This window comes from Patagioenas fasciata, chromosome 2 (assembly GCF_037038585.1).
Source record: "Patagioenas fasciata isolate bPatFas1 chromosome 2, bPatFas1.hap1, whole genome shotgun sequence".
NCBI classification, from domain to species: domain Eukaryota; kingdom Metazoa; phylum Chordata; class Aves; order Columbiformes; family Columbidae; genus Patagioenas; species Patagioenas fasciata.
Window position 1 is genome coordinate 126,285,034 of NC_092521.1, and position 18,464 is coordinate 126,303,497.

The following is an 18,464-nucleotide window of genomic DNA, read 5'->3' on the forward strand; positions in this document are numbered from 1 at the left end:
GATGGCGAACATGCAAGTCCAGGCTTCGGGAGGGGAAAACACTTTCTCTCTAGGAAATGCTGGACCCTTCTGCCTAAGGCTGCAAAGAAAATCAGCCTGCTCTCAGGCATGCGTGGCTGAATGTCCTGCAAAACATGCAGCTGGGCCTCCCAGGCTGCTCAACACAGAGTTGGGGTGGTTGAGTTGGGAGTTTGCAAGCCCCGAGAGCCCCACTTCTATCTGAGTCTCAGGTGAAGTTCTGGGATGTACTTGTCTCTTCCTGCACACCTGGGAACCATCAGTCCCTGTTCAGTCTTTGAGCCAGTGCCCTGCTGGTCTTCCAGGACCATCCCACCAAGTTGCCTGCCTAAAGCAACATTCCTGGGGTTTTCTGATGTGGCTCCCAGGACTAATCTGGGTCCTCAGTAAGCAGACTCATAAGCCGACTCATTAGGAGACCTGGAAGCCTGCCCGAAGCATCGGACGTGGTGTGGATGTTCTGGAACATGAAATCCTGGGAGCGCTTTGCAGCTGCTGCCTGAAAGCTGACATGGAGCAGGACAGCAACCGAGAGGGATGTTTAAACCAGTTGGCAGCCGTCAAGGTCTTGCGGAGTATGCTTTGTATTGGAAACACGGTGAGCCATTGTTTCCGAAAATGAATTTTTGTTTGGAATTTCTGGCTCATGGAAGAATCTTTCTGTTTTGTTTTGAGTTTTCAAAAGATGAATCAGAATGAAACCAAATTTCGTAAGATGAATTTCCCACAAACTGGAAACCATGCATGGAGCTCAGCCAGCTCTTCTGTCTGTAAACAGGGCAAAAGGATCAGCCAAGTTCATATTTGGAAAGGTGGGGACTAACAGAGAATACTAACCTTTAACGGCTGGTGGCAACTTCAATATATTTAAAGTACTATGTTTTAAAATAATGCACTATGAAATATTGTTTCTCATTAGCATACAAAGTGGTCTGTTAAAATTTTTAAATATATTAGCATGATGACTAGTTTTGCTTACATGGACGGCTCTGCAAAGTGGCAATTTTAAGTATTTTTGTGTGGGCTTGCTCTTCCCTGCTTTCCTCAAAACTCTTTAAATTCTCATGGCAGAAAGGTACCCTTAAAATTAATGTCAATGCCCTACTGATAAGAGTGTGACTGACTAAGAATATTAGGGAGATTGCCCATAAGCATGTCAATTATCTGCTATGGGAGGATCTCTGAGATACATCACACTGCATGACCAAAGGAGAACCCTTGCCTTTTAGCATGGCACTGGCTAAATGGATTAAACTATATCACCATGTCATGACCTCATCTACCACATAAAGCGATGCTTACAGTGCTGAACTCCTAAACTTACTTTGTGGTAAAAATTACACAGAATCTCTCCTAATTTGTCATTGTTTCATTGAAATGATAAGGAGAGGAGGGAAGAGGAAAGATACCAAAAAGTAAAAGCCAGCAAAAGAACAAAATAGAAAATGAAAGGAGGGAGGAAAAAAAACCCGCCCGATATTTCAAAAAAACAGACATCCCCCCTTGCCTTAAGCCTTCCTGTCTTGCCATCTGATGACTAATTCCACCCCTAAACTGTCCTAAAGAGGTTCCTTTAGAATGTCTCCCATTTTTGAGTACTGCAGCTCTTTCACATCACAGCTCAATCACATACACCTTCCCTGTACTATTTTCTTTACCTTTTACTGGGACACTCTGTTATGTTGGGAAAGTGTGATCAGCACAGCTGATGAACCGTAAGTGAAGTAGCCAAGAATGCTAGCTTGATTCTTCAGCTCTAAATGTCATTTTGCACAGGTGAGCAGCTCAAGATCTAGGAAACTTGAGCTGTATTTTTGTATTTAAAAAAAAAAAAAAGTGCAAGCACCCATTCGCCATAAGACATTATTTAATATAGCTTTATGGGTGTGCTTAGTACTTCTTTTCCCAGGAATCACATTAGCAATGCTTGAAGGAGCCAGTAAAACAGATGTGTTTTAGTGCTGGCAAAATAGCAGCATTCCAAGACTGTTCTTTGTATTCCTTCGGTGCTAGCTTTCCAAAGGAGACAGTCAGCTCATACACATTCAAATTCTATACAATTACCAGTTGGTACGGATTTGTGCCTTAACACCCTCTTAAAGGTCTGGGCAGTATAAGCACAAATACTGGTGTATGAATTTTAATATTTTTTCGGGCTAATTAAGTCCAGGCCAAGTGAAAAGCAATTCACTTCAGTGGGGAAAAAACCCTCTTAATCAGTCTTGTCCTCACTCTCAGTGTACTGATTGTAAATAGTTTTAGACAGTGCTTAAAAAAGGATGGCAGTAGTCTCAGGTAAACGCTTGATAGACGAGTATACCACAATGGTTGTTCCAGTTACATTTTTTTCGGCTTAGCATATTCTGTGAAAAATTCAAAGCAAAGCAAAATATAACAAAACCTTCCCAACTTCCTCTCTTCGCTCTAATTCTGATAGGAGATGGAATATGAGGAGGATAATCCAGGAAGGGAATCAACACTGGGGAAGACATTAATACATGTACAAACACCCATATTTCCTGCTTATGAATGCGCTTTATATAACAGAGTTGTCCAAACAGCACTTAAGGAGCAACAGCAAAATGTTTGACAGACAGGTGTGATAAGTTATGGCTCTAAACGTTTGCTTGCCAGACAGAAAGGGTGACTTTTTTTCCTCTTTTTTTTTCTGAAAATCATTTAAGGTAAACTCAGTCCGTGTCTGCTGGCATGCAGCCATTTTTCTATAAGCTCATATTACAATGCTGTATTTCTAATGGATTGGGTATGGTACTTTTCCATTTTGCTAATGAGAAAAGCTAAAGGCCATTACTTGTTCTGATTAAGATCCCGATGGAAGAAATGTGATGTGTATATTACCAGGCCATACGTAAAGGAAGTATGTGGCATTTCTAATCAATCAGATGAAGGGTAGACACAAAAAGTCCTATCCTGCGACTGCAGAGGAAGAAGATATAGGGGAGGAAAGAAACCACAGAAAAAGTGCCTTTAAAAGGTGACTTACGGGAATCAGTTATAATGATATTAGTATGATCAATGACTACGGCTCCTATCTGGGAAGGATGTAATTACCAAAATAAAAACTTTCAAATAGGAAGCCTGATCAAGGGCAGAGGTACTGTCATATTTCTTAGACCACTGTCAGCTCTCATCCAGGCAATGTATTGCCATGTCCCTCACAAGCATTTCCATCCCACCAGGCTGAGCGGTGCCTCCCTGGGGTGGGAGCAGACCCGGGGAGTGAGGGGTTGGAAAACTTTGCACCCAGCTCAAAACATGGGTGAGTCTTGGCCCAAAAGCAAATTCCAGACAGGGAAAGGCACGGATGAGAAAAGGGAAAATGGAGAAAAGTCATGATTGGTTTTACGAGGGTGGTACACATTTCAAAACCATTTCCACAGAAAGAAAGGAAATGTCGTAGACCAGTGAGCTGTTCATCATAAAGCAGATCCAACAAAAACTGTACTAAGAGATGCACTGCTCAATTTGCAGAACGATACTCTGGAATATTAACTTAAGATGGTTCAATATGCAATATCTACGTGTTTAATCCTGACTGCATAGAGTTATACCTGGTGGAAATAAAAAAATTAGAGAATTTTTTTCATTCCTTTATAAATGGCTGCATAGTTACAGCTTGAAAATGCTACAAGATACACGCTCCAAACGGCAAATGAAATTAATAGAGCTTGGATATGGGTGTTCTAAGAGAGGACAAGGTCTACCAAAAGTGTCATAAAACAGTCACAGCTGTAGACATATTTTTAATAATATATTAATTTCACAGAATATTATAAATCACTGCTGAGTGTTAAAACTGACAAAAACTCTAACAATACTACATTCTCTCAAATGGAATTCCACGTGACAGACTAATGAAATATTACTGTAAACGATGGCAAAACTATAACAAGTGATAAGACCAGCAGAAGAGAGAGTCTCGTGCACTCTCCCAAACCTGTATAAGGGCATCTGATTTTCCTCTATATACACCACTGCTTCTTTACGGATATCTGGGAATACTTCAGATATATCCACCCTGGAACAGAAGAAAAGGCTGTAACACTTCTTCTGCTTTAAAAGAATAGTCACAAGGAACACTGGGACTGTAAATGTGGAAAATATCTTCAACCCTTCCTTTCATCAGAAGGCACTGCTGAGAGAACATATTCTCCTAAATGTCATTGGTAACAAGGCACGGATGTCACATACGGTCTTGGAAGAAATTTAGAATCGAAGCTGATAAAGCCCATCTAGAGCTATCAAACTGAAATTCAATCATCCTTACCCTTCCTCAACGGTATGTATTTAAAAAAAAACATACACGGGCCCGAACAGGAGTTGTCAGTGAACTCTTCTGATCCTTCTGCTCCACTCATGCGAAAAGGAACAAATGCTGCAGAAGTGCACCTCAGCCTGTACAGGCAAGTAAGCAGGAGCGGGGAAAACCAGCCTGGCCTCTTCTAAATGCTGCAACCCATTCGGAGAATTGTTCTCCTCAGAAGGATCTTGCAGAGTACCTATTTCCAGGCCAGGCTGTTCTTTCTCCTACTTTGAAACACTTCTGGCTTTGGCACACAGACTGGCTGGAAAGCTCAGACATCTTAATTTTGCATTGGCATTCATGGATTTGCAAAGTGTTCCCTTTCTGTTTTCCTTTTACGCTCGAAGAAGAAAAAAAAGATTAAGTGCTGTGCAAATATTTGCAATGGAGAAAGCCTTAACTGCACGACAGATTTTCCTTTCCAAGAACATGACGGAGATGACAAAGTGGCCATTTTTCCATCAAATAAATTTATATCAACACCTTTAAAACCATAGGACTTTGCACGATTCACCTTACAAAGAAGGATCACTGCCGACATACGAGTGTTATACTGAACTGCCAAGCCTCACTCCCAAAATACAAATTAGCAGAGTTAACATTTAGAAAGTGTAAAACTGGCTATTCCTGAAGGTGAATAAGGGCATTTGCAAATTCCTCTCACTTAGTGGCTGATGTCAGGGACAATGAATTTAATCTTAGGAGAGAACGGGGTGTGAAGGGGTGGTCTGCCAGCCTGTCCAGCTGTAACATCCCCTAATAGCCTTGAAGGAATTGAAATTGTGAAGTGGAACAGCATCTGCTTAACTGTCATCCTAGCCTCAGGACTGGAACTTTTTGCTTGTTGTGAAGAACCATGAGAAAGACTACACAGAGCATGAAGATGAAAACAGAGTGAGATTAAATACAAGCACCAAGACACAGCTGTCCATACTGCTAGTGAACTCAGGGAAATATATAGGCCAAAAAGTATTTGACATCCATAATGCATTTTAGCATGAGAATTTGGAACACTGAGTTGACTGCAAACTTCTTGTTTACAATATTTTTCATTATTACTATAGAGGACACATTATTACAGATTATTCAGTGAGAAGCAAATACGGTTCAATGCTAGGCACACTGAAGAGGTAAGGAGTAAAGCCCAATCTAACCAGAACAGGCAAAATCTAGTCATTTCTTACTGGGAAGAAGGGGCCAGATGGTTCAGCTGCCATGACCAGAACTGTTTCTGGCAGTACATTGTGCTGAGAGTCTGGGCTTTACCTCAAATGTCCTGCTTGCCTTAGCGGTGCAGTTGAGCTGCTGGGTTTGGAACAGAAGCTGCTGCCCCTGCTGCAAGACAGACCACACTGTACAGATTTCATTTTCCTCATAGGAAATTGAAGGTCTCCATTAATTTGCATATTTATTTAAGTGGAGCTATAAGGTTTAATTAATGTTCGTAAAACACTTCAAAAATCTAAGATGCAATATAGGTGCTGCTGATCTTATTTGTTGGTTGTTTTCTACCTCAGGATGTCTCTCGAATGACTGGAGTCCTGTTGTATTTGGGGGAAATAGCAAATGCTATAGATTCCCTCCTGTATCACTTGCACTTTGGGGAAAAAAACAAAACAAAACAAAACCAATGTTCAGCAGAAATCTGCATGATATGCGTAGGTGGAGTTAAAATATTTCCACAGAAACTCCACAGCTACATAAACTGAACTGCCTACAAAAGAAGTGCTTCAAACTAACAGCAAGTCCTGCAATTTCTTTGTTTGCAATGGGCCTAACTCTGCCTGCGCAGATCTCTATGGACTAATTACAGGCCAGGGACACTAATCCTTTGCACTTCTGTGCCAGACTCATAATTGCGATCATACATTACCATTCCTTGGAGCACACACCCAATATTGCATGCAACAAAGTAAAATTCCTAATATTAAAAATAAGCTCAAGATGATGCCATGATGCTTAAGCCTTATTTTTCTCTTTTGAAAAGAAAATACAATGCTGAGCGTGACATTTGTACAGAAATTAATGACAAGGAAAAGTGAATTTATGAGCTTTGAAAAGTGTAATTCTTTTCTTTGCCTTCTGTTGCAGGTTAATTACTTTAAATTTTTGCATCAATCATTTCCTGATTTCCAATTCTTTTATACTCAGTTTTAAACAACGGACAGAAATTTCAGGAAGGTCACTGGTCTGCTTTCAATGGTTCAGACATAACCTATACAAATATAATAGGGAAAACTCTTTATACAACTGATATCCATATACCAAATGGAAATTGTTTCTACTTTTTCCTAGATCTCATAACACATAAAGAAATTTGAAGTTGTTGCTACTTGTACTATTTTCTACTTACTAATAAACTTTGTGTAATGCAATTGATCTTCTAGAAAGTGTAAAGGAAAAAAATATATATCCTTTTTCTTTCCACAAAGTAGGAAGCCTCAATAAAAATGAAATACAATAAATTATAGCCATATTGATGAAGCAGTTATTTGTTACAAGAAAACTAAAGTTTCTGAGTAAAGTCTATTATCTTGACAAGAAATCAGCACTACTATTAGCTACTTAGAAGCACCTGCACATTAAAAGTAAGGGAGCAAAATAAAAAGTTTTGAGCACCAATTTGGACTCCGTGGATAGACCAGGCAAGACCATCCATAGCAATGCCATCATAGCCAAATTCTCAGTTTACCTCCTTATTATATTTTTGTCACTCCAACTAGCATCATCAAAAATGGTAACTGAAAAAAGAACAAATAGAAATAATTTTTTAGCCCAGTGCAGCTGTTTGAGGTGGTAAGAGTTGGCAGCAGTGCAAAATCAGGATAAACAGTAGGGGAGGAAAGGAATAGTCAGGTTGGAAAAAAACCAACACAACAAAACGGTTTGGAAATGGTAATATCTTTGGTCTAGTCTGCAAACCCTGTGTACAACAGTGAGAGAACACAAACAACATGAAGTCTTTGCATCAGCAAAATCAGTTTGTGTCATACAAATATTCTACTGATTTGAGGGAAACCCCCACAAGAGAAACACACTGAACACAAGAAAACAGGGAATTGAGGCTGGCAAATGTACAACAATTTGGACATTTAGATACTAAATTCTTAAGAAACTGGCTGTTTCTATATTAGAACCAATAAAATTAAAAAGGCTAAATCAGGAGCATACAGGTGTGTCTATCACGTTCAAAAGCCAACACAAATCCCAAAGGATAGAGCAGTCCTCCACGGTACTGGAAAAGTATGTGCCTCTTTGAGATGCGATTGCTCCCCAGACCCATCCTGACGCGGTGCAGCACTCAGCTGCCACACAGTAGAAATCTGCCATGTTCAACAGCTCATTTACCTTGCTGGAAAAACAACTCAATTCAGCAAACTCCCAAATTCACTTGATGCAGCTGCTCTCAAACCCCTTGTTACAGTTTAATGAAATGTGCTGACTGAGCTGTTTCATAGTAAATATTAGTTATAGCAGAACTCTCCTCTCGAATTGAGTCTTTTAGGAGCAAGAGGAGTCTACACCGCCCTATCACTGACACAGAATCGCCCATAACTCACAAATAATAAAATAGCATCTGAGGGCACAGAGGTTATTGCCATCAGCAGTTCCCTATGGAATTGTAAATCATTTGAACAAAGCTTACCCTTTTTTGAGAACTTCAGGCTGAAATCACTGTATATACAGGATGCCAGTGTCTTACACAGTGTATGAAGACTGCACCTTTAGCTCCTTCATTTAACCTTGCTTCACAAGTGAGTGAACCCTGAAGGGGCTGCTCTTTCCGGATGAAAATAAGAAAGATACCACAAAAGCACTGGCAATTTGTCTTAGAGGAAGTTTCAACCTTTGGGCTACCAGCTTGCCAACCCTCTGACAAGCCATGTGGATTAACTGTGAAAGGCAATGTCAGTGGGATAGGCTACAGTAAAAGGCACTGAAATTCAATGGAATATTATTTTTGTGGCCATCTGCAGGTCCAGGCCATTGCCCAATGCAAAGGTTATGCTATTTCCATCACTGTGATTAAAATATGAAAAATACTGAACATTCTTCAAATTAAAATCCCATTTCAACTCCATTGCAGGTGTGTTCAATAATGTGGTGATGTGTTACCTTCAGAAACACTATAGCATCTATAATCTAGTGTTTCTGTGAATTCCCAGTGCCCCTGGAAGTGAAGTTTTCCCTAAGGGAAAACCCTGGAAATGTAATTCAAAGGTTGCTGCTCAGAGAAGAAATATTTTGCTTAACAAAATGTACCCATCCATTAAAAAAAAATAAAAAAAGAAAGCCAAAAGCAAGCAGTACACTTACTAATTCACACAACACATATTGAAATGAATCAGTCTTAGCTCTTGGTCCCAAATGTTTTTTTGTAAGTGAACACTGTCACTTGCATGACATGGTCACTTGTAACACATGTTTACTCTTCGACAGCGTAAACTTTAGACTTTGAAAATAACATGATATTTTGATGTACAGGTCTTGTCTGAGTCTTGGTACATGAAGCTGAATCCTCAGTACTTAAATGAATAGAAACTAAAAACTAAATTATTATTACTCAGTTTGAACTGAAATAACGAAATGTTCCTTTGCAATGAAACACAGAGGGTGGAGATGAAAAAAGGCTGTTAGACCATTGATCTGTTTTTGTGTCAATGGCTGAAAGTCCCTCCTGTGGATTTTAAGGCATTTGGTCCAGTTGAGTTCTACATGTCCCAAACAAGGACCTTTCCCTGATTCATTTCAAACACAAGTAGAGCTCAATTTTTGCAAGATATTCAAGTTATGCTTTTCCTATTTTATTTTCAGCTCCTTATTTATATTGTTAGCGCTGTGAAAACCATCTCCTCCTTTCCATGGATGCCCTTCATGTACATACATCGTGTTACAAGCTATTGTTGTCCATCACCTTCATGCCCTTTTCGTTCAGCTAAAGTTTACGACGTCTGTGATTGAAGTCGATACAACTGAAGTACCTCATCTTAGACAGAACTAATATTGTGTGAGGGACTGCAGCAGTGATTAGCAGAAACTGTGGTAATTCTTACATCTAATTTATCATGTTGTTCTTTTCTGTGCCGGATACAGCCCCTTCAAGGATTTCAAGACTTCTTGCTGTGCTTACGAATGCTTGTAGCGTGTGTAGACATGACCACAGGATTGTTTCCCAGCTCTTGGCAGAAAAGACCTATGGAAGCACAAACTCTGGGAGACAATTCTTGCTTTTTACATTATCACAGTTCAGCAAAAAACCTTCACCTCTCTAAGATCCTCAAACTTGTCTTGGGTTACAGAAACCCCACAGAAATTGTCTGCACCACTGATAACTCAGATTCATTACTTCTCTGGAAAGCTGCAGTCATTGTTTCTGTCAGAATCACCCAAGTCTACTTTAAACACAGACAGGATAATAAAAACAAGTTTTGTTCTAATAAAGAAAAGAGTTAGAGTCTTAATTACAAAATTGAAAACATATTTACAAAAGAGAAGCACATCAAGAAAATACAGATGATAGACCTGACTTTTGTTCTCCACCTTTTACTGAGTTTGTCAGTCATAGGTGTGGCAGGATGTTTCAAACTTAGAATTATTTTCAGCTGTTTTTAATCTATTATTTGTTCCTCTTTTCTGCTTCCATGTCCGTTAAATGAAGAGCCTCTTTCACTTAAATAGTCTACAAATCACTAAAACCAAGCAAATGAAACTAAACTAACCTTATCTCCCAAAAATCTACCCTGTTATTTGTGGCATCAGCACCATTTGACATTAACATGTGTGAACGTGTACTTTTTACTCCTAACATTCAAAGTTTTTAGGTGAATGACCTAGCTAGCAAAAAGAGTTTGCAATCTTGTTTCATCTCTAGCAGACATACGAACAAAAATTTTTGGGAGTATGACTCAAGTCAGCAAAGGTGAACCTTCTGGGGGCAGGATACGCTGCAGACTGCTCGCTATATGCCAGATACTATAAGTTTATGGGTTTTGGTTTCTATTCACCATTGCAAAATAAAAAAGTTCATTTTATATGCAGTTCATGCCTATCAGTAAACACTAAACGTGCTTTGGAAGCCGTGTCTTTGAACTACATTCCCACTGTCCTTCAAAGTATCACCAGGTAGCACTTTTAGAAGTTACAAAACAGAACTGCAGCAGCCATATATAAGAAAATATTAGAGAAACAAGACTCCAGATATTCTGGTTCACAGATATGTGAAGTCTGCTGACAATTAATTACAGGAAAGATATTTTTCTGATGCTGAAAATGAATTTATATTAGTTATGGCTCTTTTGGCTGATACATTCTGTTTTGCTGATCCATCACCATTGCTTTGTGTTGATTTAACTTTTTGTCACTATAGCCAGGGACTTTGAGCCCTTCTCTGAAAGGGAATCTGGGTGATGTCACTTTGAGTCAGTAGCTGATACCTCAAAGAGAAGCAAAGAGTCCTCAACAAAAGAACTTGTTCATTTGTGGCAGTGTCACGTGAAGGTAAAATTTAACATGGAATAAAAGCTACTGACATGCTGAGCTCACATGAAGGGTTCCTTGAACTGAAAATGGAATTCCCTCTGTCTGCGTTTATCTCCTTTTACACCCCCTTCTCTGCCTATGGCATGCAGTGGCTTTGAAGGTAGGCACACCTGCACATAAAGGCGAACCGTGAGCTACTACCAGCAAATGGTAGAAAGCAAAGCTGAGTTCAGAAGAGAAGGGGGAACACTAAAGAAATGGGATTTTATAAACTCTATTCATTCAAAAAAAAACCATCTAACCACAGCTATGGTCAAATGTAGACTGTAGAATCCATGCTGAGACAGCTGATCAGAAAGAGTCTCCTCTATAGGAGGGCTGATCAAACTAATTCCCACAAGAGTCAGTGGGACTTGAAGGAGGTCCTAAAAGGAAAAAGATCACGTCTCTCTTTGTTCACCTTACCAGATGTTTGGCCTATATACTGTCAAATTCAGAATTTTTCCATCCTGCTGTTGCACCTGCAAATGTTTCACTACAGAAAGGTTGAATCTTTTTTTTTTTTTTTTTTAAGATCGGAAAGCTATTTGTCTCAATAATATTTAGTGGCAGTGAACTCTGCAAATGGGTTAAATGCTTCATCAAAAGTTATTTGTTCCTTACTGACTGTTTGGAATCTCATGCTGTCCAGTTGCACAGTGTCCCTTTTTTATCTGAAACTATGTACCAGGCAAATTGGAGCTGCCTTTCAAAAGGCTGCTTGGGAAGCAAGGTGCAGGAGGAGTTATTTGTTTTTTATAAATCTCGAGAGAGCTTATGTTGTTCTTCTCCTTCCCAACCAGAATAATTTCTCCTTAAATGGATCTCCTGCCACAGACACCTCCATGTTGTTAATCACTTGCATTTGCCCTGTACTTTGGCTCAGTAAATGAACAAGGATGATCTTAGTTTCAGCCTGAACTAAGCTAATTTCATTTGCAATGGGTTCAGTCCTGTATTTTCCACACAAACAGTAACTGAAAGAGTCAGTCAATAAACAAAATAAAAGAGCTTCTAAGATTAACACCTGATAAAGTGAAAGGCACAAGCCTGCAAAGAAACTTTGCTCCTGTAACTCTCCAGAGGCCTTGCAACATACAATTAGAATAACAGAGAGTGGTTTTTGTAACAAGGATCTGAACATCAGGGGAATGCGATGATGTTTCAGCTTCATGTAGCTGTAATATGTGCAAATAGAATTGCAGATTAAACAGGAAAAAAACAACCCTATCTAACAAAGCAGTTATTCTGCTGAGGCCTTTAGGTGACATTTTAAACCACTGGCGACCATGGAGTGTCCAAAGGAAATAAAAGATAAAAAACTTATAACAAGCTTGTTGTTCCATTGAAAGGTTCTGGAGATATTATCAAGCTCTGCTGGCAACAAAAAGAACTAACAAAGTGAAAGATAAGACTGATGTACCCACATAACAAGCCTGTTATTCCACTGAGAGATTTCTGGTGATACTATAAACCAGGAAAGCTGAGCTAGGGCTATTTGCAGTTTTGTCAGAATTCCACATTACATCAGTGCAGTTCTTCTCCCTGCCTACATTTTTAATACAGAGGTAACTGGAACAACTAAATAAATTTTTTTGAAGCTTTTTGTTTGTTTGTTTGCTTGAAAAGTGCAACGGAGAGCTTATTTTGTAAGTTGTCTACAATGTTTCTAAATTAGAAACTGAAAGCTGAGTGAACCATCTGCAGGCGTGAAGAATGATTAAGCAGCAGCACAGTTGAGCTAGCAGTTTTAGTAAAAAAAACCTGGCTTCTACTCACTCTCCCATTGGTGTGGGCTTCAAAGGTTTAAGGTAAAACGAGTCTATGGTAAGGCAGTTCCAAAAGAGAGGGAAAAAGAGCTGGAATTACCTCTCTGCCAAAGAGGACTAATCAAGGCTGCCTCACTGTTGGATGAACCTGGAACACAAGCAGTATCTGAAATGGATGCTAACACCAAGGAGGGGAAAGAAACCTGGACCAAGAAAGTGCAGAACAGAAAAATTCCTTCAGGAATGTGCAGCAGAGGAGAAAGAAAAGAGCAAATCTTCTTCCCACTGAAGAGGCAGATTATTGTTACACATGATGGCAAATCATGGAAGTGCCGCAATAAAAGGGAGTCAAACAACAGGGACTGAAAGCAGCAATCAGACTGCTCAGTTTTTATATTTCTAAAGGTTTTTGTGTTATATCCACTCAGGTATCAATCACAACTTTATTAAACCACGACACAGATGTCAGATCAATGGCTGTATCGGAAACATTTTGAATGACAGGTTGATGATGGAACAATTCCAGCCTCCATATATTATTAAACACAAACTAATGCTGCTCTTTCAATGCTATCCTTACAGACCCACTCACTCATTCTCTTCTCTCTCGATGACTCCTTTTTTAAAACAAGACTTACTTTAATAAATAACAATAAACTAGTAAACAAAAGAAAAATTTCAAGGTTAAAACCGGTTCTTTGCCTTCACACTATGCCTCCTGGCATTAAAATTTTGTTTTAATACAATTGTAGGAGCTGAGGCTGGGTGTCAGACTTAATCAGAATATTCAGAGTTATCGCCTTTTTGCTGTAATCTTGACATAATTTAAGCTTAGGTTTTCTTTACATATTTGCCCACATCCAGTGCACCCATGTAAATACTTTCTTCTCTTTTTGAGTGAAGTATGTATGACAAATACATATAAATATGGCAGAAATTGTCCCTCTGGCAGATTCTCTGCTTAACTCCAGATTTCAGGCAGATTTGGGGAGGTGATCAGAGCAGCACACTTGCTTCTCAATTCATCAGTAACATAAACTGTATTTTCACTGGCACAAATCAATTTGGTTTTCATAGAGGCAGAAAGGAATTATGTTCTTGGTGGATGAAGCACAAAGCACAGTAACTGGGAGATGCAAATCCTGTATGAAATTCACTCACAGCACATGAACACAGGGTTGAGTTGCCACAAACTGCAGACCTTTACCTCCTTTCTTCTCCCCGTGCCCTTTACCGTCCTTTGGGTTGGAGTATTTGTGAAGCTGTATGTTTTCATGAGGTGGGCAGTGCGATCAAGTAAAGACAGATTTTCAGGTTTTCACTTGAACTGGCATCTTGATAGTCTTAGTGCATCCTCCTGGTTAGAGGAGTGCTTCGTAGAGCAGAGATGTCTGATTTTATGCAGACAATTCAATAATAGATAAAAAATATAAATGTTTAAAAAGATAATCAAATAAAACTAAATACACATTATTTGGGGGTTTTGAAGAGAAAGAAAACTTTTCATTCCTATTCATGGCAAACACTTTCCTACAGAAAATCCTTTGTTCTTTTTGGGGCCAGTAACTGAAGGTTTCCCATGACACCAGGGGAAGGCAGGTGGCTGAGTGGGGCTGTAGGAAAACTGCTCTGGTTTGGCTGCTGGATTGGATGTTCCCAGCTGGAAGCAAGCAGCCATGCCGGCATTTAGCCAGAAATGCTCCCCCCTGGCCTGGTGACTAAATAATCAAGTGCAGGCAGGGTTGGAGGCAGCTGCCCCTCAGATTCCCATGGGGTTCTAACGTGTGCTTCAGGGCTGAGAGATCAAAACTCAAATCCAATTTTTCGTGTCGGGGCAGGAATTGGCAGAGGCCGCTCTTACTCAGGTAATTCATCTCCCCAAAGGGCTAAAGAGTGCTCCTCTGTGAAGGGGCTCCCCCCTGGAACAGCTCCAGCCTGGAGAGAGCATTTTAATCTTTTAGAGAGCATCAAAAGGTAGAGTAATTCCCACAGGATACAAGGCATGCAAAGGCCTTTATGCTGTTTCTCTAGCTTGCTTGCTGAATAATAGATTTTCTGCTGAAGCAATATTTCAAAAACCCAGCATTCATCCTGAATTGGGCAAGTTTGGAAGTGGGTTTGAAGTCACCACTCAGTTAAGTGACTACAGAGGTCTGTTTTGCCTGAAAAATAAGTTATGTTAATTAGTAAAATGGCTTGTGTAAGGAAGTGGATGTATTAAATACTTTTAATAAAAACTGCTTTGCATACTTCAAGCTTTTAAATTAAATTGGGACAGTTACAATTGACACTGAGAAGAATTGTTTGTGACTTTTTGGCTTGTTTGCTTTAAAAAAATCTGTCTGGTTTCTTGAAAGATAGCTGGTGGCTCTTTATGGTACCCTGTTGCACAGTTTTAAGGATAAAATTAAAAGTATGTTCACAAGAGAAATGTATAGTTTATGTCTTATATCTCCCATAAACTTAGTCCTGCTGAGGTACCTACAGTAGCACATTTTGGACTTGACTCAATTTGTCATGGTTTACGCTTTCAATGTTCCTCTCCCTGGACAGAAATTCAGACTTCAGAATAAATGAAGTAAAAGTATCTCTAAATAAATCATATCTTTAAACAGGTTGTCTCCTTTCCCCACAAATTTTTTGCTGTGACAGAACACCTCGGGAAGATTCAATTTCAAGTGAGGATGGATACATCCAACAAAATTGCTACCGGCAGCCCACATCCTAAAGTTCTGCCTTTAATTCCTGGCAGGAGGAATTCCTGATGACCTCCACGATTATCCTGCTTACATGAGGACTTTAGCTGAACATGGTGCTGTTTGTGTTTTTACGAAAGAGAAATCCTGTATGTGATAAAATTGTGTGTCATTTGAGATTTACGAAAAACCTATGGATATTCTAACACCCATCAATCATTTTGTTCGTTCTCCCTGTTTAAGTTTTCTGTAAACGAGTTAAGAATTTTCAAGATAGTAAACATAAACCTATATGGTATGCCTCTGAATGTATTTCAAGAAGTTGTCACGGAATGCTCTGACCTTGAAAGATAAGATTGTGTAAAGAGCTAGGAAAAGGAAGGAAAGACTTCATTTACTTTTGGTTGCCGTAAAATAAATTCAGGATCCTATTATCACCCACTACCTTTAATAGTCCTTCTCCTGCCTCCCCAAGTGGATTTGTTACTCTGGACTTATTCTGAGCATTGTAATAGTGGTCTCATGTCGGAAGAGAACATTAGCTGGGAATTTTCTAGTTTGCATTAAAGATTGCCAGAAAATGAGTGCAGAAGACAATGTCTGTAAGAGTAATTGAAATGAAAATGACAGAAGGAAAAATTCTTAGGAGTTTCCCCGCAGCACAACCAGAATTCATTTTCCATTTGCTTGCCTTAATTTTTAAACACATACTTGAATCACAGTAATTAGACATGCAGAAATTCTCACTAGCCTTAGTATTTCCTTAGATTTCATCTCTCTTGAGAGGGGGAAAAAATGCTGACATTACCTTTGAGGTGTAATTCATGCTTCTTTTGATTATTGAATGAAACATTTAAAGTAACAAGAATAAACAATAAACCATCATATTCTAGTTGCATCAGAAACAAATACATAAGTTTTGTGGTTTGGTTGTTGTTGTTAGAGAGGGAAAAGATACCAGAGTTAGAATTAAATTCAACAGATAAGAAAAAGGAAGAAGAAAAGACAAAGACCCAATACAGTGAGTTAAATATCTTTGTAAGGATGAGACTTTTTTCAGCACTTTATTCCATTAAAGAAAACAAAGCAAACCAAACAAAAATATCCCACCAAAACCAAAAACCAAACCCAAAACCAACAACAAAAAGAAACCAACCAACTAACCAACCAAACCTCAAAAAACCAAAAACCAAAACCAAAGCTGGAAAACTGTGTTCCCATAGCTTAGAATCAAGTAGCACAGTGGTGAAATAGAAAAAAAAAGTTAATTTATAATAAATCTTTCATGTAATTATTTACATAAAGCACATGTGTGCTAAAGACATACAAATGTAATGTTTATGCATGCATTACTGTAAAAATATGCATGTACATGCAGCATGCACACATTCACATATGAAATCACCATATTATTGTGTGTAAGCTGTTGTATTTTAGGAACATTTCTGAGAGTTTTAATAATCCTTATTAAGAGTATTTTTTGCCTTTCTCTGACTCTGAAGGAGTTAATTGAGTCTGACTTACACAGCTTAAGAGGAAAATAATTGTTGAAATATACATGTTTAAATATAATATTCTGGAAACACAGCTGACCTTGACCCAAAATCACATTTCTGAGCCTGGAGCAAAGTAGATGAGTACTGGATTCTACCACGAGGCCAGAACTTCCATTTCCCAGTGCTATAAAACTTTCTAGATTGACAAGCAAACGATTTCTGATTAAAAACCAAATTGATAGAGAAGTACTTCCATATTTACAGGACAATTAGTACAGATACTTCCTGCTGAGTACAGAGTAGCTTTTGTTGACTTACTGTTTTACTACTCATACTATTTTGTCATTTCTGTTCTATAATACCTCATGCTAACTATATGATGGTTTTAGAAACATATCTGTAGATACATGTTTGCGTGATGTAGCGATATGAGGATATTGTTTGTGTGGTACATCATGTTTGAGTCATGATGAAAGGCACTTCCGTATGTTTCCCCAGACAGGGCCAGACATCTCTGGACATGAAGCAGAACCAAAATAAACCATGGCAATATTAAACCGCAAAAAAGTGAAGCACTGAAAATCCAAGAGTAATAAATTACTTGGAGAAACTCAGTAAGGAATAAACGTTTTGCAATATAGACTGTAAATAGACTAATCTATGATCTTACCGTTCCTGTTGTGCCCAAGGAAAGGTGGTTCATCTGTTGGGTCAGAGGGCCCATCATGCTTGCTGGCTGCATTGACATAGTGTGGTCCATTGTTGGTGTTATCACAGCACCCTACAAACACAAATCATTTACACTTCAACGTTTCACTTATAAAAAAACCAAAACCAAACAGCACTCTCTAAATGAATGAACCTGGCTGAACACTTGACATGAATCTTAAAAGAGACTAATATATTTGTCAGAGGAAATATGTTTTGTTCCTACTGACAACCAAGCTACACACACATATTATTTGTACTACTAATGAGGCCATTTTATGTCAGTTCCAATTAAGTGTCATTTTTTACTTCATTGCTTCTGACAAACAAATGCATATGTTCATTCAGTGATGAATGCTACTGTACATTGCAAAATGCATGTCATTTCTATTTTTCCATATCCTATATAGAACAATCCTACAGATAGAATGCATATGTCCTCAATTTTCTCTGACTTGTAAAACCTTCAGTCTCTGAGTCTCTATTATGGCAATTATCTTGGATTTTTCCAGTCCCAATTAAGAACTCTTTCTCATGACATTTTAGAGCTGATTAAGTAAGACTAGCTATTGACAGCGAGTTTGGTAGTGACACCCATTTAAAACACATATATAGCATTTAAAAGCATTTTTCTTCTCCGCATGAAAAACAAAGACATTAATAACAAACAGCATATGAACTAAAGCAAGAACAAGACTTTGAACAAAAATGAAACAAAAGACATGCCAGAGGAGCACTGGAGAAAGCTCCTTTGCCATTCATATTCCTTGTTTTTTGCAGTCCCAGTCCCCAAGGTCCCATGTTAGTAACCTCACGCCTTAGTGAAGTGTTGATTCTCTTCATTTCTATGGTGTAAAATGCTGCTTCCTGTGTTGGTTAGAGAAAGTCAGAAACAGAGTGGTCTGCTCTTTTCCTTGCAGATAGTGAAATAAGA

At 38.8% G+C, this 18,464-nt stretch overlaps 1 protein-coding gene across 9 annotated transcripts in view; it reads right to left on the bottom strand.

The window, feature by feature from the left end:
- The window catches only part of RBMS3 (RNA binding motif single stranded interacting protein 3), a 718,223-nt gene that overhangs the window by 21,495 nt on the left and 678,264 nt on the right, over positions 1–18,464 (bottom strand). For all 9 annotated transcript variants that reach the window (XM_065830560.2, XM_071804926.1, XM_071804927.1 and 6 more), the window contains one exon: positions 17,493–17,603. In XM_065830560.2, coding sequence (XP_065686632.1) covers positions 17,493–17,603 — 111 coding nt within the window. The remainder of the gene's footprint in view (positions 1–17,492; positions 17,604–18,464) is intronic.